At 38.6% G+C, this 23,124-nt stretch overlaps 1 protein-coding gene across 3 annotated transcripts; it reads left to right on the top strand.

The window, feature by feature from the left end:
* Positions 1-97: 97 nt before the first annotated feature.
* On the top strand, positions 98-22,599 carry SASS6 (SAS-6 centriolar assembly protein). 3 transcript variants are annotated; one of them, XM_083358316.1, is made up of 18 exons: positions 98-191; positions 3,943-4,003; positions 7,480-7,559; positions 8,271-8,375; positions 10,922-11,093; positions 11,672-11,749; positions 12,208-12,327; positions 12,408-12,599; positions 13,153-13,347; positions 14,176-14,265; positions 14,351-14,530; positions 15,462-15,543; positions 16,111-16,229; positions 17,064-17,189; positions 17,692-17,789; positions 19,793-19,875; positions 20,299-20,400; positions 22,035-22,599. In XM_083358316.1, exons 1-17 carry the CDS (start codon positions 124-126, stop codon positions 20,382-20,384), a joined length of 1,935 nt encoding a protein of 644 aa, XP_083214442.1. In that variant the 5' UTR covers positions 98-123; the 3' UTR covers positions 20,385-20,400; positions 22,035-22,599. The 3 variants fall into 3 exon arrangements, with proteins under 3 accessions (XP_083214442.1, XP_083214441.1, XP_083214443.1); XM_083358315.1 differs by having other exon boundaries at positions 20,299-22,599; XM_083358317.1 differs by lacking the exon at positions 22,035-22,599 and having other exon boundaries at positions 19,793-19,887; positions 20,299-20,401.
* The last annotated feature ends 525 nt before the right edge of the window (positions 22,600-23,124 follow it).

The following is a 23,124-nucleotide window of genomic DNA, read 5'->3' as shown; positions in this document are numbered from 1 at the left end:
CCCCTCTCCTCCTTCCGCCCCGCCTCCCCCCGGGGGCCGCGTGGCCCGTTCCCCGCCCTTCCTGCCCGGCTCCTTCCTGGCTTTCCCCCCCGCGGGAGCAGGGCGCCAAACTCAAAGCGCAAGATGGCGTCGGAGAGCCTCTTCAGCCAGTCGGTGCCCGTGCAGGTGAAATGCCAGGGCTGCGAGGAGAGGTGAGGCGCCGGCGCGGTTTTCTTCCCTCGCAGGAACGGGGGCTGAGGTCTTTGCGGTCGGCTTAAAAGCTGAGGGGGAGATATTTTTTTTCTTCCCCCTCCTCTTTTCCTGTCTTGGAGCCGCCCGTCCGTACTTCAGGCCGGGACTCGGACGGTTGGCTTTTCCCCGACCAGCCCCGGGGAAAGCGGGGCGGAACTTCTCGTCGGGAGTGGCCTCCGCTTCTTTCATTTTCCCCCGATTCCTCCCCCTTCCCCCCAAAATAAACCCCCTTTCAAAACAAAACCCCCCAGAATAGCTATAGGTTTTTGGAACGTGCCCGTTTCTATAAGCCCCTCGCAATTCTGAAAAAAAAAACAAACCACAGTCGTGAATGAAAACTCTCGCAGATTTCTCTCAAGCTCCGGCCGCTGGGAGTGATCAATGACCCTGTCAGGCTTTTCAACTGCTGCGAGCTTGAGGGTGTGTATAAGCTTGGTTTTTGCTTGATTCAACAGGCTGACGAGCTGATTCTGGAAATGTACACATTGTTTTCTTCAACTGTGTTAAGTTGATGGATACCCTGGCCGCTGCTTTTCTAACCTAACACTCTAGTCGCCTGTGATTAATCCTGTGTTTATGATGTATTATAGATAATAAACGGCTACATATATTATTATTGTTGTTATTGTTATTATTATTATTATTATTATTATTATTATTATTATTATTATTATTATTATTTTATTATTTTTATTATTATTATTATTATTATTATTATTATTATTATTTATTGAACTTACATACTGCCCTTCTCCCGTAGGACCCAGGGCGGTTCACAAGGCAATTAAAACAACATTACAATACAAAAAGTTAATAGCAATTAAAATAGATTAAATTATCCTTGATTAAAAATCTAAAACCCCTATAACTCTGATTAAAAAACCCAATTACAATAAGTTAAAAATTAAAAAAAATATATGACTGTCTCTGTATAGCAGCTGGATATTTTCAGGTATTTTAAACTATCTTGGCCCTCTTTTTTTTCCCCTTGGTGGAGCTTCCGTGCTTTTAACAGTTGAATGACAGCCAGATATTGGGCAGAAGGGACTCTTGGAGCCGATTGTCATCTTATCAATATCTGTTCCTTGGTTAGTTGTTAAAGCTTTTGGAAGGATGTCAGGGGAAAAAAAGGGAGGGAAAGGAAAGACTCTTTAACCACCTGCTCATGATTTCTCTTAGTCAGTGTGAATTGTTTAGGCAGAGCCACTGGACCTAAGCTGCAAAAATCCCGACAACCACTAAAAGTTTTTGTTGTTGTCATCTGTGGTTGTCTGGATTTTTGCAGCTCAGATCTGGTAGTTTTAATTTAGCAAGCTTTCCTCATGGTGTTTTTTAAAAAAAAATAAATGGTATTCTCCCACAATTTTAAGAGTTTTTTTTAATCCCATTTATATCCCGCCTTTCTCCGAAGACTCAGGGCGGCGTACAATCTAAGAAGCACAAATCAATGTGCTTAGCAATAGCCTTCATTCTATGTATATGCCTGCTTATTAGGGCTTTCGCCCCCCCCCAGCGGCATTATTACAAAGTCAGCTTATTGCCCCCAACAATCTGGGTCCTCATTTTACCTACCTCGGAAGGATGGAAGGCTGAGTCAACCTTGAGCCTGGTGGGATGCGAACCTGCACTAATTGCAGGCAGCTGGTGTTATGGGAATAACTTTTGGGATCAGATGTTACCGATTAGTAATTTGCTAAACTTATATGCTGCCTAAGTCTCCATGTCTGTGCAGCTCTCAAAAATCAAACAAAAAAAATAGTAAAACATACATTTTAAAAAAAATAGGCACAATGAAAAGAGGGGCCTCGGATGTCTCTTGCCAAAAGCCTGGATGAAGAACCAGAGCCATCTCACCGTCAGGGAGAACTTCATTCTATTGAGAGGGTCTATGTTGCTACAGAGAAGACACACTTCTGGGGTCCTGAAATGACGTTCAATCAAAGGAACCCACAGTGTGCCTACCCTGCAAGATTGAATTAGCTGGGCAAATGTTACGGGAGACAACAGGTGATCCCTGAGGTAATTAGGCCTTAAACTGCATAGGGCTTTATAGGTAACAAGGGTAGCCCTTTCTATCACACCTTGAAGCAAACTGGCAACTAATGCATCTTGCCAAGCAGAGATTTTACAAAGGCATGCTGATGTATTCTGGACCAGTTGAAGTTTCTGGGTGGTCTTCGAGGGCAGACCCTTGTAGAACATTTCAGTAGTCAAGCTGTGAGGTGACTAGGGCATGAGTGACTGTCTGAAGGATAGCCCCCGATGTAAGCGTGCAACTGGGGTACCAGTTGAATGCAGCTGACACCTGCTCTTGAAGCAGGAGCTGCAAGTCTAGCTAAACCCCAGATTGTTTATCACCCTTGAAGTGGGAAGGGCTATCCTTTCAAGGTCAAAGATGGAATATCCCCCGATCTGGATGGTTCAAATGCCCATAGCTACCCAGTCTTCGTAGGATTAAGTCAGAAGCGGTTCCTCTCCATCCAAACCTATGTAGCTTTCAGGCACTGGGACAGAACCTTGAGAATCTTATTTGGTTGCTCTGGAGTTTAAATATTATAATTGGGTATTATCACATACTGAGGATGCTATACCCCAAAGTGTCAGATGACTTCCCTTAGTGGTTGAAAAGGAAAGAGAGAGAATAGAATCCTAAAATCCTGGAGAAAGGAAGAGAATCATCATAACATGTACAAAAAATAGTTTGGAAAGTGTAGTTCTCACCTCATGCTGTATGCTATATATTCATCTTTGAAGGGCTCTGATTATTTATCATGTTAATAATTATTCCTATCTTTTCATAAAATTAATGTCAATTAAAAATGGTAAATCCAAGCATCCCCACCTTGAATTTGGGGGAATTTATTACTATAAATTGTAATCTCACATTTTATAGGGCTGTACAGTCTTCTTAAATATTCTATTCAGAACTAACTACTTACCCTTGCAAATGAGTAAGATTGTTGCTTGGAATATTCTGAAACCAATTCTCCATGCTCAATTCTCATTGGGCTTTTGGATTTTTTTCTCTGAGGAAAAAATTATTCCCCCACTTCCCCTTTTTATTCCTCCTCCTGTTGGTTCTTTAAACTTTGTCTTCCTTGTACATGAATGATACTTTTTTCATGTCATAATATTTATCTGAATATTGTTATTCATGCAAAGTAATGTCTAGTTATTAAGCTGCATTAATAAAAATGACTGGTGTGAGTGGTTATTAATATAGTGATATATAGAATCATAACTGATAATTTAGTGAATTATGTAGCTATCCATCTCATTGAACACAATTCTGGGTGAATCTTTTTCTTATCTAGTAAACATATACAAAATATGTTGAACCAACAGCAGCTAAAACAATGTAACATCCAATAGAACTGTGAGAATAATCATTTAAAAATTAAAAATAAACATTAAAAAACAAAAGTGCAGGTGAATACAACCATCAAACAATGCAGCCATCTTGTAGGGGCCCCATGGATCCCCAAAGTTGTTGGACAAGTCACATTTTAAGGGCTTTCCGGAAAACTATCAGGGAAGATTGGCTTTATGACAATCATGGTATATTGACTTTATGATAGATATAATTCTGTGCAAACTGTCTTAATGGATCACCTTTACTTGAATTAAAATACAACATTTCATTTATCAATTGAAGAATATATTGCTGTTACTTACGTCAATATATTGAATGTACTTTCATGTATTTTGCAGACGAATAAAGGTCCAAGTGAGTGTTGAAATGCAATCAACAACAAATCCCATTCATAGGAAGGTTTGTATCTCCTTCATTATGCATTGTGCTTTCAATTGTTACAATAAGTGATCCTGCTTAAAATTTTAACTAACTTTTCTAACTCTGGCCAAGCATATGCCTTGATGAGCAATAGACTTTATTGATCATTGAATAATAATATGTCATTACTACAGAAAAGAGCAAGGAACCTATAAAACTGGAAGTAATATTCCATGATAACTGTACATTGGCAAAGTTGAGACAAAAATGGGGCCAGCCTAATCAAATCATATATTTACAAATAACGTATTCATTCAGTTTCTTTTCTACCCTTCGATTCGATACCCTCGCACAGTTTGCCCTCCCATCCTTTCACTTGGCCTTCTCTACATCTTCATGATTAATTTTTCATTTGTATTCCCTTTTTGTTTTTTTCTTATCAATTTAAAATATACAAAATATGTTGAACTGTGAACAGATCACTCCAGAAAACTGGAATATTATACAGTAACAAAGTTGGAAGGAAACTGAGGTCTTAGCAGGAGACCCCATACCATTTCAGACAATAGTTGTCCAATCTGTTCTTGAAAACGTCCAATGCTGAAGCACCCACAACTTCTGGAGGCAAGTCATTCCACTGATTAATTGTCTTAACTGTCAGGAAATGTCTTCTTAGTTTTAAATTACTTCTCTCCTTGATTAGTTTCCATCAGTTGCTTCTTGTTCTGCCTTCAGGTGCTTTGGAGAATAGCTTGACTCCCCCTTCTTTGTGGCAGCCAACTAAGATACCAGAATACTGCTATCATGTCATCTCTAATCCTTCCTTTTATTAAAATAGACATACCCAATTCCTGCAACTGCTCTTCATATGTTTTAACCTCCAGTCCCCTATTATTGCTGAAATCTCCTAGATCAGGGGTGTGAAACTCAGTTTCATTGAGGGCCACATCAGCATTGTAGTTGCCCTCAGGGGGCCAGGTGGGTATGGCCTGGGTGGGAGTGGCTAGAGTGCATATGGCCTACTGGGTGGGCGTGGCCAGCTCTACATAGTTCGCATCAAGGGTGCCTATGGGGGCCTGGGCAGGAGTGGGACAGATCTGAGGGTCTCTGGCAGAAGGAGGGTCTCTGGGCCAGGGCCAAGGCAGTGGGGGCCGTTCCCTCACTGTTTCCAGGATGGCTTCGTGGGCCACATGAAACCACTTCGCGTGCCGGATCTGGCCCCCGGGCCTTGTGTTTGACATGTCTGTCCTAGATCATGCTATTCTAGGAAACAATTCAAGATGTTCAACTTACAATACTGTTGGTGAACAAGGCCTGTTTTGGGGGTTACACCCTCCCCTTTGGAACACATCAGACTGCTTTCATGTAATTTGTTTCACAGACTGATAACATTTCAGTCTTTAAGCAGCCAGCTGTAGGTTTCTCTGTTATTAGTAAAAAAAAAATCCTTGTGGCTCACAGAAAGATCATTAGAAAGAAATTGAGAAACTCTCCACCATAAAGTAATGACAGAGTGAAGTAGTTCTAAAAGGAAAATAGTTCAAATGCTGAAATTCTTTAAACTCATTTTAATAACTTGTTTAAAGGAAAAATTGCTTGAAATACATACTTTGAAGCAATTGCCAAAACCCTGTCATTCTAATCTGTAAGATTTACTTTAAGAATGCTGAGTCTGGGAAGAGGTCCCCATGGTCCTGAGGGAAGCAATGTTCCAGACTATTCTAGAATGTTCTGTTTCCAGTGACAATTTTTGCACTTCATTGTGATTTATTGTGGATACATAAGCTGATAGTAGAATGTAGTAGCTAAGACTTGGACTTTCATGAGAGATATTGGTTTAAGTTTCCACTCCACCAAGGGTTCACTGGTTAATATAGGCCAGTTTAACCTATATTTTAAAAATGCTAGTTTTTAGATCCTCATTTGTTCATCCATGAACTCTTAGAAAATAGACGAGGCATAAATGGGGTAAATGTACAATAGAAAAAGTGAAAAGCAGCATAACAGGTGAGGATTCTTCAAATTATTTATGTTTACTACATAAATTTTCTCTATAGGTTCTTCAGCTGATTGGAAAAAATAGTATTTGTTGATAGCAGTCCCACAACCATAGGTTCTTTTGAGGAATGGTGCAGAACACATAGTAGGGGTGAAATTTATTTCCCTTTATTATAGTGGAAGTGTTGTGTTGTACTTATTTTTATCGTTATACTTAGATATCTTAGATTTCTAAATACCTTATTCCTTTGTTTCCGTATCTATGCCTTATTTCTTATAATTACATCTATGTTTTATTTCTGTTTGAACATCTTATTTGTTCTGCTATATCTGTATCTGTGTTTCTGGCAAACTACTTCTGAAATCTTGCCAAGAAAACTTCAGGTTTGTCCAGGCAGTTGCCAAGAGTCAACACTGATTCAAAGGCACACATAAAAAAAAAAATCTCTTTCTGGGCTAATTCTCCCTCCTCCTTTTCAAACAGCAAATGTTTTAACCTAGACTGTGTGATGTCCTTAGAGCACTACTGTTTTTGAGCCTTACAGGATCTTTCACTGGCAAACTAGCTACACTGATCTTGGTTGTTTTCTTGCATACGTTTCATTACCCAAACTAAGTAATATCATCAGATGCAACAAAACAATTAAGCTCAGAGAACACCCAAGGACCCCTAATTTCAGCCCCGAGCTACAAATATTCTCCTTTATTGAAACTAGCTATAGCTGTGCTGCGGGACCTTCCAGTCTTACTGAGGTGAATATGATTGTTGAGCTGATGTTGCAACTAGGCTTCTCCAGGGCCTCACCACCAATGCCATTTAACCATCTCCCTAATGCTAGTCCTCTTCAAGGATGCTTTCTTGCCATTTATATTTCCTGCCCTGCTCTTTGCCAGAATCTTGTGGAGCCATTCTTCTCTTTCTATTAGCACCCTGAAAATCACCAGTGTTTTTGGTTGCCCTGTCAATCCTATGCCATGCCTCAATTCACTCACCTTTCACAATAACACAATAACTAGTGGTAGCTTTTTAAATAGTTGGTAAAAGAGCGGAATCTGGATCAAAAGCTCCTAAACCTCATTCTACACCTGTACCCTAGCATAAATTTTATTAAAACAATGCCATTAAAAATCCATAAAATTGGAACTTGTAATACATTGTATGTTATTTGCTGACTAAGGATCAAAGTTACAGTATTGATGGGCCTGTTTTCAGCAAGAAATATGGGCTGGGCCTTGGAAAAGAAGTTGATGGATCAGAGAAGAGGCTTCCAATACTTTACCTTCACTTTAAAGACCGATTTGGATAGATTCTGCAGTCAGACGTCTCTTTTGAAATATTTAGGAATGAGGATTGCTCTTAAGACTTCATACTTTTGCTATTGTTTTGTGATGCTCAGAGGATTTGTATGTTGCATAGAAGCTTTCAGCGTTTTATGAGTTATATGATTTGGTACTATTGAAGTAATTCTAGAGAAATACATTTCTTAATTTTTGAAATTAACATTCTCTTCCTTCAGGATTTAGTTGTTCGGCTAACTGAGGACTCAGATCCCTTTTTCCTTTATAATCTTGTTATTTCTGAGGAAGATTTTCAGAGGTAGGTTTTCATGAATGTTCTGATTTTTTTAATACATTTACATTTTAAGTACACTATCCAGCATTAGTAATAAAGGATATTGGTACAAATAGGCTTGCTGCAAACAAACCCACCCACCCCAATTAATCTCTATAATGTTAGGATTATGTAAAGTATATAACTCAGTACTTATATGTTGTTTGGTATGTTTACTTTATTTCTCTTTTTGCATGAATCATGAATACTAGCCTTAGTCTACGGATCTACGTGGATCTATTTAGGCCAGTATTTTTCAAACTTGGTAACTTTAAAACACGTGCATTTCAGTTCCCAGAATTTTCCCAGCACACTGCCTGGCGAATTCTGTGAATTGAACGCCAGGGATCTTAAAAATTGCCAAGTTTCACTGACAAACATTGATTTAGACTTTCAACATTTTAAGGCACTCTTATTTCTGGATCATGTTCTAGGAACTAGATGAAAACTGCTGGGCTAAAAATAAATAATGCTAGAAAGGGAAATGAGTATTACTGCAGTAATAAGTGATTAATTGAAATGACAGGTAAATTGTGCTAGCATTCCAAAAGGTTATAAGAAAATTGTTTTGTAATTTTTTTTCAGGGCCAAACACTTTAGAATTCTTAGCTTTTGAAAGAAATGTCTTGAGGATTAGCTGCTCTTACACACATTACATTGGTAGGTGTATTTAATTTTTTCTTTTTCTCTATGTAGCTTAAAACTCCAGCAAAGTCTTCTGGTAGATTTTTCTGCTTTTCCTCAGAGATTTATAGATCTTCTTCTGCACTGTATCCAAGAACAAGATAAAGAAATCCCAAGGTTAGTAATATATAAACAGTACTTTATATCATCTTCAAATCAAAGAATATAAATAATATTTGTAAATCAATCATTTAGAATGTCAAGTTCAAGAAAATAAAACAAATTAAAAAAGGAGAGACAATAGGATCATTTGCATTTGTTTGCTTCTAGAATCTTGATGGCTTAGAGCAGGGGTAGGCAACCGTGGCTCTTTTACAACTCGTGGACTTCAACTCCCAGAATTCCTGAGCCAGCCATGGAATTCTGGGAGTTGAAGTCCACGAGTCATAAAAGAGCCAAGGTTGCCTACCCCTGGCTTAGAGCTACCCTTATTTTTTTTTTTTAAGGGGCTGGCTATTCAGGCAAAAAGCACAGCCAGTAGTAGTATCTCCATCTTACAGGTAGTCCTCACTTAATAATTTGTTCAGCAACTGTTCAAAGTTAGGATTGTGTTGAAGAAATGATACTTAACGCCTGGTCCTCAAAGCTACAACCGTTACAGCCTCTAGTGGTTACGTGGTCAGAATTCAGGCCCTTGGCATTGTAACTACTGCAGGATGAGTTTCAACTCCACCCCTCCCTTTCTATCCCTCACACACACACACACAATTTTCTTTGTTCTGCCCTATGCTCTACTGCCCTGCCATCCACAGCTGACTTTTGCCATCTTCTTCCTCCCACTGCTAATTAACTGCACCTCAGCCTTAGTTCTTCACAAGGCAGCTGCTGGCTGCATCTGCCCTTCTTTCTGAAGCTGCACGCCTCCTTTCTAAGGCCTTGCAAGGCATGGATGGGGAGGAACAGGCTTCAACTGAACCCGGACAAGACTGAATGGCTGTACGTACCGGCAAGCCAGGATACTCAGAACATCCCATCCCTTAACATCGGGGACAAGTTACTACCCCCTGTTGATAGGGCCCGCAACCTGGGTGTCCTCCTAGACTCGCAGCTCTCCCTGGAAGATCACATAGGAGCTGTGACCAAGGGGGCCTTCTCCCGGGTTCGACTAGTTCGCCAACTACGGCCTTATCTGGACCTGGATGCCTTACGTACAGTCACCCATGCCCTTGTGACCTCTTGCCTAGACTACTGTAACGCTCTCTACATGGGGCTGCCCTTGAGATCCACTCGGAAGCTTCAACTGGTGCAAAGTGCAGCGGCACGGACACTCTTGGGAGCCTCCCGATACTCCCATATCACACCTCTCCTCCGTGCGCTGCACTGGCTTCCAGTTGCCTTCCGTGTGAAGTTCAAGGTGCTAACAATGACATACAAAGCCCTACATGGCATGGGTCCGGACTACCTACGGGAGCACCTTCTGCCAATGTCAACACCCCACCGTCCTGTGCGCTCCCACAGAGAGGGCCTCCTCAGGGTGCCACCGCTCAAGTAATGTCGGCTGGTGGCCCCCAGGGGGAGGGCATTCTCAGTGGGTGCGCCAGCCCTCTGGAACTGCTTGCCAACCGAAATCCGGATGGCCCCCGACCTCCGCACCTTCCGGCGCGACTTAAAAACTTACCTGTTCCAGCAGTCCGGCCTGGCCTGATAGCTCTAATTGGGGTCCCAGTTTGTTTTTACTATTGTTTTTCACTATTGTTCAATCTGTATACCTACCTTACTCTGTACACCGCCCCGAGTCCCTCGGGAGAAGGGCGGTTTATAAAAACAAATAAATAAATAAATTCCGAAGGCTGTAGCTGTTTCATGAAGGCCCAGGCTGGACACACCTTGTCAGTCAGAGGAAGAAGGCAGTAAAAGTCAGCTGAGCACAGCAGAGCACAAGGTGGAGGAGGTGGCTACTACTGGGACTTCAGGCTGGAGAGCCGGGGTGGCTGTAGCTAGGGCAGCTGGGCCTTTGAAGAAGCGGCTGAGGCTTTGGGTTGGCTGGCCATGGTATGGAGTTGAGGCAGTACGTATTCCTTGGTGGCAGGAGCTTTGCTAACTGCTCTAGCACTGAAGTAGAGGCCTGGGGCAACAGAGGCAGGGTGAATTTGCTGAAGGTACTGGGCCTCTACCTCAGCCCAGGTGCCACTGCCTCCAAGCAATGCCACTATGCAGGGCAGCCAAAATGTTCTGAGGCAATGACAGCGGGTGTGTGTGTGTGTGTGTGTGTGTGTGTGTTATGCCATGGGGCGGCTTCACCCTATGATGTTGGGATGGCAGCAGCTGGGCCTTTGTGGTGCTGCGATAGCTGGTCATGGCATAGGAGCTTGAGGCGGTACCCATTGGTATCGGTGGAACTGGTAGCACCGGGGTTGAAGTAGAGGCCTGGGGATAGCGGTTGTACTCTAAAAATCCCAAAAAACCACCACGGTGTTGAGTTTTATCGGTGCACTGAAAACGATTTGAGGCTACTAAAAATGTTCGTGAGCAAACATTTCCCATTCTTCCTTAGGGATTATAAGTAGCTTTGCCCTTTTTTGAGGAGGCAAGTATTGCTTCTGTACTAATGTACAATAAAAGCAAGTTAATAATGAGCTGTAATCACGCAGCAGCAAACTCTGCGGTTCCACTGAGAAGCATTTTGTTATGTGTGATTTTTTTTTCTTTTTTTTTCTTTTTAGGTTTTTGCTACAGCTGGTTTCTTCAGGATCTAGTTTGGATCATACACCCTCATTTCTAAATGTGGTTGAGACAAATCCATTTAAACATCTTACCCATTTATCACTAAAATTCTTACCAGGAAGTGATGCTGAAATCAAGAAATTTTTGGCATCCTGCCTCAAATCTTCTAAGGTACAATGATAGTTTCAGTTACGTATACATACATACATAGGTAGGTGTGGCCCTTTTTTGGCAATAATAATTGCTTTTGGTCATTAAGAGAAGTAAAAGATGAAGTTAAATGGGACATGCTACTGAGTTAAGGCTCACTAATATCTTAGCTTTAAATTTCTTTGTATTTTTAGAATTGATTGATAGCAATGCAATGAAATCTTAGTTTAACAGACCATTTGAGAGGTAAGGGATGTCTTATTTTTGACTGTCCATTAAATCTAAAGAAAACACCATCTGCAGTGACAGGAAAATTTTATCCATTTAATCCAAAGTCCTTTGTTACTGAAGTTTAAATTGAAATTTCATCTAGTTTCGAATGAATATTCTAAAAATACTTTAAAAAAACCCAAACAGCCTGTGTAACTGCTGTAGTGTACAGTAAATATGCTTGCAAAAGATGTGCTAAATAAGGCAATCTTATAGTACAGGCTTGTGCATGACTGATAAAAAGTCCTCCAATGTCCAGGAGAATACATTACAATTAAACACTTTGTAGACTGAAAATATATTGATGTGAAACTTTCAATTGCTTATAGGAAGAAAAGCTATTGCTAGAACAAAAACTTAACAGAACAGAGGAGGACCTTACAAGACAGCTGAATTATACACAGCAGGTGAGAGCAAAGCTTCAGTATGCCCCAATTTACAGAAAACCAATATAAATATATTTAGCTATTTTAGCTATGTTTTATCAAGAGTTTCTAACTACAGAGCTAATGGAACATATGTTGCTGAACTTCTGTATAGAAATAAAGAAAATTCTATCAGAATAGCAAATTATAGCAAAATTAACGAAGTGTTATATTTTGAAGAATAACAAATTAACTGTAACATAAGCCTAAGTGGATGAAAGCCTCATTAGAGGAAATTCATGTTTTAATATGCTACAAAACTTTTTAAAAGAAAACAATTTAGACATACAGGATTGTGAAGGTATACCGAACAATATTTATATTGCTATATGTTTTAAATAGACAAATAAGACATTATGACTGTGGTCCTTTAATAAAACATTGTTAGAGTTAAATTTTAGGATTATATGAAACCCTAGTGACTGTTTTTCCCCTCTTAGGCCTTGTCAGAAAAGAGCAGAGAACTAGATAATTTAAGAAGCGAATGGGCCTCCAAGATAGCATCATTGAACAGCAAACATACTCAGGAATTATCAAATGAGAAGGAAAAAACTCTGCAGGTATATAAATAATACAGTGTATAAAACAAGCGATGCCTTTTAAAATTAAGAATTATTAAAACACTTTCTATTTTTCATAGGCACAAGCACATTATCAGCAACTGAATGAGCAACAGAAAAGAGACTTGGAAAACTCGCATCAGAAAACTGCCCAGCAACTGCAGAACAGGCTGAAGGAGCTGGAACTTGCTAACAAAGACTTAATGGAAAGGAGATACAAAGGCGATTCCACAGTCAGGGAACTTAAAGCAAAATTATCAAGTGCAGAAGACGTATGTGGCATTTGCAGTTTGTCTATTTACAGATCTGATTTTCATGGCTTACAATTTCTAGTTGTATACTTTATAGGCAATCAAAAATACAGCAAATATTCCCCATTATAATAGGTGAATATAATGCAGTTATATGCTCTAAACCAGGGGTGTCAAATTCAATTTCATTGAGGGCCGCATCACCATTGCGGTTGCCCTTAGGGGGCCGGGTGGGTGTGGCCAGGGTGGGCGTGGCTAGAGTGCGTATGGCCTACTAGGTGGGCGTGGCCAGCTCTACATCATTCGCATCAAGGGTGCCTATGGGGGCCTGGGAAGGAGTGGGACAGATCTGAGGGTCTCTGGCAGAAGGAGGGTCTCTGGGCCAGGGCCAAGGCAGTGGGGGCCGTTCCCTCACTGTTTCCAGGATGGCTTTGTGGGCCACATGATCCGGCCCCCAGGCCTTGTGTTTGACATGTCTGGTCTAAACAATTGTTGCAGTGTATACTTTTACTTTTTAAATCAAGCTTCAATCTTTAAACTACTTTAGAATGCTTTATTTTTTCCAATCGATAAGGAATGCCAGAGAATGAAGCAAGAAGTTCTGTCCTTACGTCGGGAGAATACTACCTTAGACGTAGAATGCCACGAAAAGGAGAAGCAAGTTAATCAACTGCAAATGCGAGTTGCTGTTTTGGAACAAGAGATCAAAGATAAAGACCAGCTTGTTGCTAGGACAAAGGAAGTATTAGAAGCAACACAGGAGCAAAAGGTTCCTAGCATTTTTCCTACAGTACCATTATAACAAACACAGTCATTAAAGTTCATTATGATCTAAAATGTTATGTCACGTGTTTGGCTAATTGTACGTGACTAGGCACGTGCTGATTTGCAAATAAAAAAGCTCCATTGGGGGAGACATGAACATGCAAGTTTTACCTGTCAGTACTTGTTTTAAAAAGCTAGGTCGCTTCATGATTTCAGGAGGAAGAAACTTGAGCATTCATAGCCATTTTAAAGCAGTTTATCATACTCTGCCTCCTTAACTCAAAATTATTTTCCCGGGGTTTTATGGCTACCTTGCAAGCCAAGGGAAAAACATAGCTAATTGAAGGAGACACCTTTTTGATTTCAGCTTTGGAGTATAGAGCATCTCTGTGTATTACCTATAAGTTTTATATTATATTAAAAGTAGAGCCTTTGTGGCATTTTTGCCTGTTTTTTTTATTTTTTGTTTTTTAAATTTTGAAAGCCTATTTTAGTGCAACAATAGAACACAATTTTTTGACAATCTGAAGCTTCTTTGCCAAACTAGTAATATGGTTCATTAGAACCTGGCTGTGTTTAGAAACACATTGTATACATCATCTTCCCCCACCCCCAAATTATAGATTGTAGAACATATTGCTGCATCATGCATTATTAAACATTTTTACAGATATTTAATAACACATTAAAGTTTCAAAGTGCTGCTGGATTTATGGACTACCTTATAGGATTTGCAGAACTACCACCTCCTTGCATATTTGGAAACCAACACATGCAGGTTTTCACTCTTATTTGTTACATAATCTTCCTAACATTATATACTCTTTAAAAGGCAAACCTGGAAGAAAATGCAGAAAAGAAACAAGTTCAGATAGGAAAACTGGAAACCTCACTGAAAGCTCTATCAACTGAGTTCCTTAAGGTTTGTTTAAAGATAGCATTCCTTTTTATGATTATGGTTTGATTTCATCCGATCATCATTTAGTATTCTATGATATTATTTCCAGGCCAATGAGATAATAAAGAAACTGCAAGGAGATGTAAAAACGCTAATCAGTAAGCTGAAATTGAAAAACACAGTAACAGTTCAGCAAGAAAAGCTCTTGGCCGAAAAAGAAGAAAAACTGCAGAAAGAACAAAAGGATTTACAGGAACTGGAAAGTTCTCTTCGAGAAAAAGAACAAGAGGTAACTGGAGAGTCTTGCTTCTAAACAGCAAATGCTTAAACAAATGCTAAGTTTTCCTTTCAACAGAAATAATGTTTTCTTTTTTCCTATAAACCCACTCTTCTCTGTATTGAAGCAAAGACCATTTCTTGGTCACCTTATGTCCGTGGTGGCGAACCTATGGCACCCGTGCCACAGGTGGCACGCAGAGCTCTCTCTGTGGGCACGTGTGCCATCGCCTCAGTCCTAGGCCTTCAGCTGGGTCAGTCCTAGGCCTTAGTCCTAGGCCTTTTCGCTTTAGGCCTCTGCCGCCGTGTGCAAAAAAAAAAGAAAAGGTTCAATCAATTTATCAATAAATAAATTTCAGCTTCTTGCGGGGAAAAAAAAGATCTCTCAAAGTTGGAATTGATTGAACTTTTTAGTCCCACCCAGTCTGCCGTTATCGCTGCAGCCACGCCCACCCAATGGGCCACGCCCACCCAGTGGACCACACCCACCCGGCACCTGACGATACATAAGTGGGTTTTGGGTTACAGTTTGGGCACTCGGTGTCTAAAAGGTTTGCCATATGTCCTTGTAATTTTCTTGAGAAAAATGGTCTCTTAGCAAAATGAATTACTATTATTAAGGAATGATTTTCCTATTTCCCAATTTTATTTACTGTCCTGGATTTTCCTGGTGGTATCCCATCCAGGCATTAACAACACTCGAACCTTCTTTTCTGTTTTTTTAGAATCCAGTTGCTTTGACATACCCGGAAGTATTTTTGTTTTATGGTCTTGAAAATAACAATGCCCATAGATTTATATACATTTATTTATTTAGATTTCAAAAACAACTTATACAATGATGATTATTTAGGAAAAAGGTCTTCTGACATTAATTTTGAAATGCTGTTTTGCTACTAGGGATAAAAATATTCCAGATAACTAATAATATGAAAACATTTCAGATATGCAAATTGCAGGAACAGTTAGAGGCTACAGTACAAAAACTGGAAGAGAGCAAACATCTTCTGAAAACAAATGAAAATGGTATGTGACTTTCTTGCATTAACTGCTGTCTAATACTTTCAACTGTATATTTTAGTATATAGAATTTATTAGAAGGTATAGTCTTAGTTTGGGCTAGGAATTTTCTCTGTTATCCATTTGTTTAGGCAATGATTGTGAATGTTGGATTTAAGATAAAGGTGAATAGTTCTATTTTAAATATTTGAAGAATTTTTGAGGGGAGGGATATTGAAGAATGATTCTGAGGAATGCCTTTCTTATTTTCCCTCCTTATAAATATTCATTTGTTTTGTCTATTAATGCAACCTGTGCATTTATTTTTCCCCCTTGTAATAAATAACTTACAATGATACATAGAAGTTCCATCTTGTCACATAGGATTTATCAGTTCCTAATCGTATTAAAACTAAGATTGCAATTCTATAAATTTGTGCTTGGGACTGAACCTCTATAATTCTGTTCTTAATATAAATGCACTGGTTTAACTTTGAAAGCGTACATCTAGCCACATTCAGAATTTAATTTTGACTTGGCTTTAAAATTAAAAATATTTGGGATGATAAGTGAAGTTCCTTTTTTTCTTTGCAGTCATCACATGGCTGAATAAACAATTGAATGAAATTCAGCTGACAAGGAAGCAAGAAATGCTAGGGACATCTACTTCTAGCAACACTGTTTCAAGAACTGGCAGCTCTCCTCATAGTATGGTAATAGTAAAATTCTTGTGTATTCATCTTTGATACTGACCATGTTGCTATCTTTCATAGTTTAATTTCTAAGTAAGAAGAGAAAATTCAACGGGAGTGCACACTTTGCATAAATTCTTCAGAAATGGATGGGTTGTGGGGCTTAGTTGGAATTGAGCTATTTTCCTTCGTCCTGATAAAAATATGAGGCTTGAGATTAGCATATTTCCCTCCATTTGCTTCCTTTACCATCCTGTCAATAAATGGCAAACTTCTAGATAGGGTCAGAGAGGAGAGCAAATGCTTCAGCCTGGGGTTCGAACCGAGTATTGACAGAAGCAGAGGATCTGCGTCAAGAAAATTAAATTTAAGGTAAAGGTAAAGGTTCCCCCGCACATGTGTGCTAGTCGTTTCCGACTCTAGAGGGCGGTGCTTATCTCCATTTCAAAGCCGAAGAGCCAGCGCTTGTCTGAGGATGTCTCCGTGGTCATGTGGCCGGCATGACTAGACACCAAAGGCACACGGAACGCTGTTACCTTCCCACTGTAGTGGTCCCTATTTTTCTACTTGCATTTTTACGTGCTTTCGAACTGCTAGGTTGGCAGAAGCTGGGACGAGTAACAGGCGCTTACTCTGTTACGCGGCACTCGGGATTCGACCCGCCAAACTGCCAACCTTCTGATCGACAAGCTCAGCGTCCTAACCCACTGAGCCACCGCGTCCCAAAATTAAATTTAGACCTAGGCAAAATATGAACTGCAATATATGAAGTGTAGTATGTATGAATTTTGACTATGCTTGCTTTAAACAAAGACAACAGGTATGAGCTAATTTGCTTTTGTTTTTTTTTTACAGGCTGATAATAGGATTACGTCTCTAAACTCTGGGCTGAACTATCCCATCTCCCCCTTGCTAGCTTTCCAAAGTTTCCCAGAAGCAGCTACTGTCAAAAGTGCCAACCAACAAATATCAGGAACAAAGGCAAGGAATTTAAGATGTTTTTTTTAAAATAAGGTTCCATTACGTTGTATCAAGTCATGTCATTTCCATTTTATTGATTTTTACCCAAAACAAAATCCTTCTTCACTTCTTCTGCTATTCTGGGTGACTACCATCTGTAGGGAAAAACATAACAATTAGGGATGAGTGATTGAAAAAAATAAATCCTAAAGGCTCCATATGTCATTCAGAGTTAGTTTGTCATCTGGTTCCTGAAATACGGACCTGAATGGCCAAAATAATCCCAGAGTCGATATCCATGCAGTTAACTCATAAGGCTGCAACTTATACTTTTGTATTTATTTTTTTTTAGATTATTTATATCGCCAACCTCTCAAAATAATTGACAGTTTATACTATTGAGTCGTTAAACATTTCTGTAATCATATGTATAATTTTTCTTGCATGTAATATTGTATGACTTAAGACTTTGATACGTAAAATGGCAAAAAATATAATACTGAAAAAAAAATTCTTTTTCCAGCAGGTTCACTTCAATGTCCAGCTCTCAGAAACAAACAGAGGTTCAGATGCCCAGCCAGGGATTTCTGGGCTGATAGGTCATTCAGCAAATAAAGAAAAGTAAGCAGTTGAGAGTGGACCTGAGGAGAAAACTGGGAGCATTTAAAGAGAAGGTGGAAAGGCCATTTGGAGTTGAATAGGAAGGCAGACTTGGCAACTGGGAGGAAGCAGAACTATCTGGGGTAGAGGCCTAAGGGTGGAAGGAATGTGCAGAGTGAAAGCAACAGTGTCACTTCCGGAGGTAGTCGGTATTCTAAATGGAAGAAAACGCATTATTTCTTCCAATGGCACTACATCAGAATTTCCCTTTTCTCGATACTAAGATGGTGTGGGAGCCACCAAGGCAAAGATTCAATGCACCAGAGAATTCAGTGTGGGAGGTCTAATAGGAAATGAAATGCAATTAATGTAAGCCAACATTCTGTCATGTTCTAATTTTCCGTTCTAACGAGAGCCATGTATTTACCTATATATATACTCACTCTGAAGTCATATGAAAATAAGAACTTCTAGTAAAGGCTTACTTATGAATGTAATTGCCACCTGGGCAAACTGTTGCTATTGATGTAGAAAGGACAGATGTGATTGATGAACAGGTAGAATAGTTAATCTGCTTCTAAAAGGATGCACATTTTCAATTCCAGAGGTGAGGTGAATTGAGTGCAAAAATAGGTTTTCTCATTACCTTTTGGAAAGAGGCATTGCCTTAACATTTGTTCTTCTTTCCACCATCTCCCCTCTAGACATAGTTTTTAAGTATTTAAGTTATTCCTCTAATAAGGAATGAACTATGAAGTTATATGTATCTGAAAGAAAATTAACATTAAATTGACATATTATTCTCCCCATAGTACTGAAAAAAAACCCTAATGTTCTTTTTTTTTTCTTTTTAAGAATAGCTTGGGGTGTGTGCAGGGAAATGTTAGTATGTCTTCAGGCAAACAGAATATATCTTGATGAATTTTAATAATGATTCAGGTTATATGATACCCGCAGGAATACTTTTTTGGGGAAAAATTAGGTCAGTGAAGAAACATCTAAAAGCAAATATCTGATTTTTCCAGGGACTAGATCATTTTTTTTTCATTTTCCCAGAGTCTAAGCAGAATGCCATCACTTCATGGAACATGGCTCCTTATAACAAAGATGCCATAGGAACAATTATAAAATATACCTAAGATCCTTCATCTGTCTGACTGGATCTCTTAAATTTTGTCAGGGCACTGTATATCAGTGCTGTAATCAGTCATATTCCACTCTCCACCTTCTTTGTATGATGTTTCAAAAAGATGATGATATTTAAGTATGATGGAGGCCTGACGAAGATGAGATGGTCTGTTTGATAGTAGCAGAAAAAACAGGTTTCCAGAGACAAACTCTTAAGGAATTAATATAGTCACATTAAACTTAAGCAATTAATAATAATAATAATAATAATAATAATGTTGGAAGGGACCTTGGAGGTCATCTAGTCCAACCCCCTGCTCAGGCAGGAAACCCTATACCATTTGAGGCAAATGGCTGTCCAGTCTCTTAAAAACTTCCAGTGTTGGAGCATTCACCACTTCTGGAGGCAGGTTGTTCCACTGGTTAATTGTTCTAACTGTCAGGAAATTTCTCCTTAGTTCTAGGTTGCTTCTCTCTTTGGTTAGTTTCCATCCATTGCTTCTTGTCCTGCCTTCAGTTGGTTTGGAGAATAGCTTGACTCCCTCTTCTTTGTGGCAGCCCCTGAGATATTGGAACAGTGCTATCCTGTCACCCCTCACCCTTCTCTTCGTTAAACTACACATACCCAATTCCAGCAACCGTTCCCTATATGTTTTAGCCTCCAGTCCCCCAATCATCTTTGTTGTTCTTCTCTGTACCCTTTCTAGCCTCGAATATACGAATTTCTGTCCCCAGGGTATGATTTTGAGGTCAGCATTCATGGACTTGCTGTCTTAAATAAAGTAATTCATAAGAGATCTGCAATTGCATTTGAAATTCTTGCAAATTTTCATGGAAACTTAGAAAGCTCTTTAAAAGATGACTGCTTACAACAGTTATATTTCCTTTTGATTTAGTGGTGAAAATGTGGGATTGGATACAAAGTATTTAAAGAAAAGGGAAGATAGCATACCCTTAAGAGGGCTCAATCAAAACACAGGTAAATGTGTGTGTGTGTGTGTATATATATATATCTCTCAGATAAAGGGTATAACTAACTGATGAGAACATAAAGAGTTCGAAATGATCATCTTAGCCTCCCAAATTCTTTATTAGCAATTTGAATAATTTGCACAAATAATGAGCTGTCATAAGTTGACTAGTTCCTGTGGATAAGCCCTGAGCCGGGCCAAAACAGGAATGAAAGAGTTAATTAGCAAGGTCCATTCAAAAAGCCTTGACAAATACTTAAACATATATATAATTATATATATATATATATATATATATATATATATATATATATATATATATATATATATATATATATATATATATATATATATATATAATTAAAATAAAAGAATTTTCTCAAAATCTCTGAAAACGTAAGATATTTCAAGATCAATTCTTATCATTGCAGGATACATGAAGTCCTCTGCACCAAAAATGCAGATTCCATGCAAGTCTGCAGCACCTTCTAAAACTTCTGCCTACTTTCCTGGATAGCACATTGTAATTAAAGGTTTATAACAATTTTGACTTTTTTTAAACAATTAGCATTTACATGCATTTGTTTCCCTTTTGAAATATCAACATTATCAACATCAACATTAAATAGATTTCTGGGTACTAAAGTGATCTAGTTCTAAGATGCTTAAATTACTGTTTTTCTATAATATGAAGTGAATATTTGTCTAATGGATAGACATCTAGACTCCTAATTGGTTCTTCTGTTAATAGTCCGTTTACATTTTTGCATATGCAAGGTATTTGTTTTCAGTTTCAAGTACCAAAGATGCACTGTCCGATAAGAAATGACTTACTGTTATTTCTATGCCAGAAGTTTATGGAATGTGGGGCTCAAAAGTGAAGAAATTGTGAAAGGCTTTGTTTGCAAAATTTTGGAGCTCAATTTTTCAGAGTCTACGATTCTGCAGGGAATTCTGCTTAAATTCAGTGCAGTGCAAATAGATCTGCCTTATTGTTCTAACTGTATAATACTGCAATCTCAGGGAGGGGTATGGCAGATGGAATAGGGTATGAGGCTCCTGGTTCTCCTATGTATGTCAGCCTAAATACGCATAAACTTTCACACAATCTTTAATTTAGCAGTTTCGACATATCAAAAAGAATGTACAGATAGTTAAAATTGTTTCTAAGTTGGACATTTTCCAATTATTTATAGATTTAAAGTTTTTATAACGATGCTACTACATGACCAAACTACACATTTCCAGCTCAAATAGCAAACTCTGCTGTTGAACCATTAGGGTCTAGCTTGAATAGCAATGGGTCTCTTGGCCATAAGTAAAAATGATTATTTGATGGATGTTTGAAGCAATTTTTAAACACGGTATTGTCTGGTTTCTAACCATGCTGGTAGAAAAACAAGCTGGTTCAGTCAAGTTCTTTTTGTTACCTTTGGAAAGCATTTGAATCCAGGTATGCGAATTGATTTTAGTAATTTTAATGGAACTATTAATAATATTTAGGAATGTAATACTAGTGCCCACAAATCTATCATAAATATTAGAATATTTTAGAATACCTGTGTTGTTGGTTAACAATATCTGGACATTTTGTCCAGGGTTTAGAAAGTACTTAAACCACCGATAAATGTTGATATATTTTTGGCAAGGTTTTCCCTCCACTGTACATATTTTTGTCCTTGAGTGTAGTTTGCTGTCTGAACATAATGGGTGCCTTATTTTAGCATTTAATTTTGCAACATATATTTAAATTGAAATGTTATTGTCTGGAACCTGGTCTGTTGCATCATACATAATGACTAATACTTTAAGCTGTGATCTAATATAAGAAAGATTAACAGGATAATGTTATTTTTGCTGCTATTCCTTTGAAATGTGCAAAGCATTTTGCATTTAGAACAGTTGTTTTGAGAGCTGTTTTGAATGTGAAATGCTTTGCACTTATGCTGTTCAGATGTTTTTAACTCTAGATGGTCTGCTCACATAGATGTAAAATATTTGGGTTTCCATTTGCGAAGAAATTATGTTTCAATGTTACATAACATTGGTCTGTGGACTGTGGGAAACAAAGTTTGTACAGCGTCTTATATTTAGACCTCTTGCTACCAAGTTTCCTTTACTGTACAGAGTGATGAGGCTCAGGTGTTCTTGCTGTTTTCAACCATAGGGATCCCTGTGGAAAAATGGATGTAAGAATATGCTAGAGCTGCATGGAAAGATAAAAATCACGAATCTTTCTAAACTGGAGTTTGCAGTGGGACAACTGTACCTCTAAATGAATCAAATCAGCAAAATTTGGCCCATCTTAAGTGTTATGAAATGCAGGGGGAAAAGTTTTAGCATGCCGTAAGAACTTCATCATAATTATAGCTGGAAAATTTCTAGATATTAGTCCCATATAATCTCCTTTAATGGGGTTTTATATTCATACTTTTTTCCAAACAGAACTGCTCTGAATATCTTGTAATTTTTTTGTCAAATATACATTTAGATAAATAAACTTGGTAATTTAAAGTGTGAACTGAAATCCCTTCAATTGCTTGGGTTTAAAAGTTTCAAGACATTTTAAGTGATTTGGATTTAGTTATTGGCGTTTTGGTATATGCGTATATACGTAATTCTGTATATTGAGTGAAAAAGAACTGAAATCATTTAAATGTGTTTTTGCACCATTATCTGCAGTGTAAAATGTGTATATTTGTCTATAATCTGTTCATTTTAATAAAACTTTTACACAGATGTTTAGTTTCTATCCAGAGTATAAACTTCGGCTTTCTTAATATGGAAAAGGAACATTTCTATTTATGGTACAGTTACGATTTTAGAAAGTGAAGACTAGAACAGGGGTGGAATGCCAGCAACCGGTCCACACAAACAAGCGAAGCCCCATCTGTGGGATGCAGGCAGTATACAAAACCACGCATTCTCCAGTCCGCGGAAGAAGCTGTCCACAGAACCAGTCCCTGGTGCCCAAAAGGTTGGGGACCTCTGGACTAGAGGGCAGTCTTTGTTTCACTCCCTTAAAAAGTTCTCTTTTGCTTCACATAAAACCTTGAGGAATCACCATGATAGTTATTAGAACTTAGTCCAAATTTCTAGACTAAAGCTCTTACTTTTGTGTTGTTAATTACAGAAAAGTGGATAGGTCTTGACGACTTTCATATTAGGAACTGACATTCGTTCCTGGTTCCCATTCTTGTTGGAGCACCACTTAAAGCTCTTGTTTCTTGGAGTAAAATAGCATATAAGAGGGGATA

The sequence above is a fragment of the Vipera ursinii genome (assembly GCF_947247035.1).
Source record: "Vipera ursinii genome assembly, chromosome: 3".
Classification (NCBI taxonomy): Eukaryota; Metazoa; Chordata; class Lepidosauria; order Squamata; family Viperidae; genus Vipera; species Vipera ursinii.
The sequence above is the reverse complement of the archived record's forward strand: the minus strand, read 5'-3'. Positions and strand labels throughout refer to the sequence as shown.

Bases quoted from the DNA above. Each gene is read 5' to 3' on its own strand.
- SASS6 (XM_083358316.1), top strand. From the start codon at position 124: ATGGCGTCGGAGAGCCTCTTCAGCCAGTCGGTGCCCGTGCAGGTGAAA. The intron at 11,094-11,671 runs GTACAATGATAG...AATTGCTTATAG, and splicing joins CCTGCCTCAAATCTTCTAAG to GAAGAAAAGCTATTGCTAGA. The intron at 17,790-19,792 runs GTAAGCAGTTGA...CTTTTGATTTAG, and splicing joins CATTCAGCAAATAAAGAAAA to TGGTGAAAATGTGGGATTGG.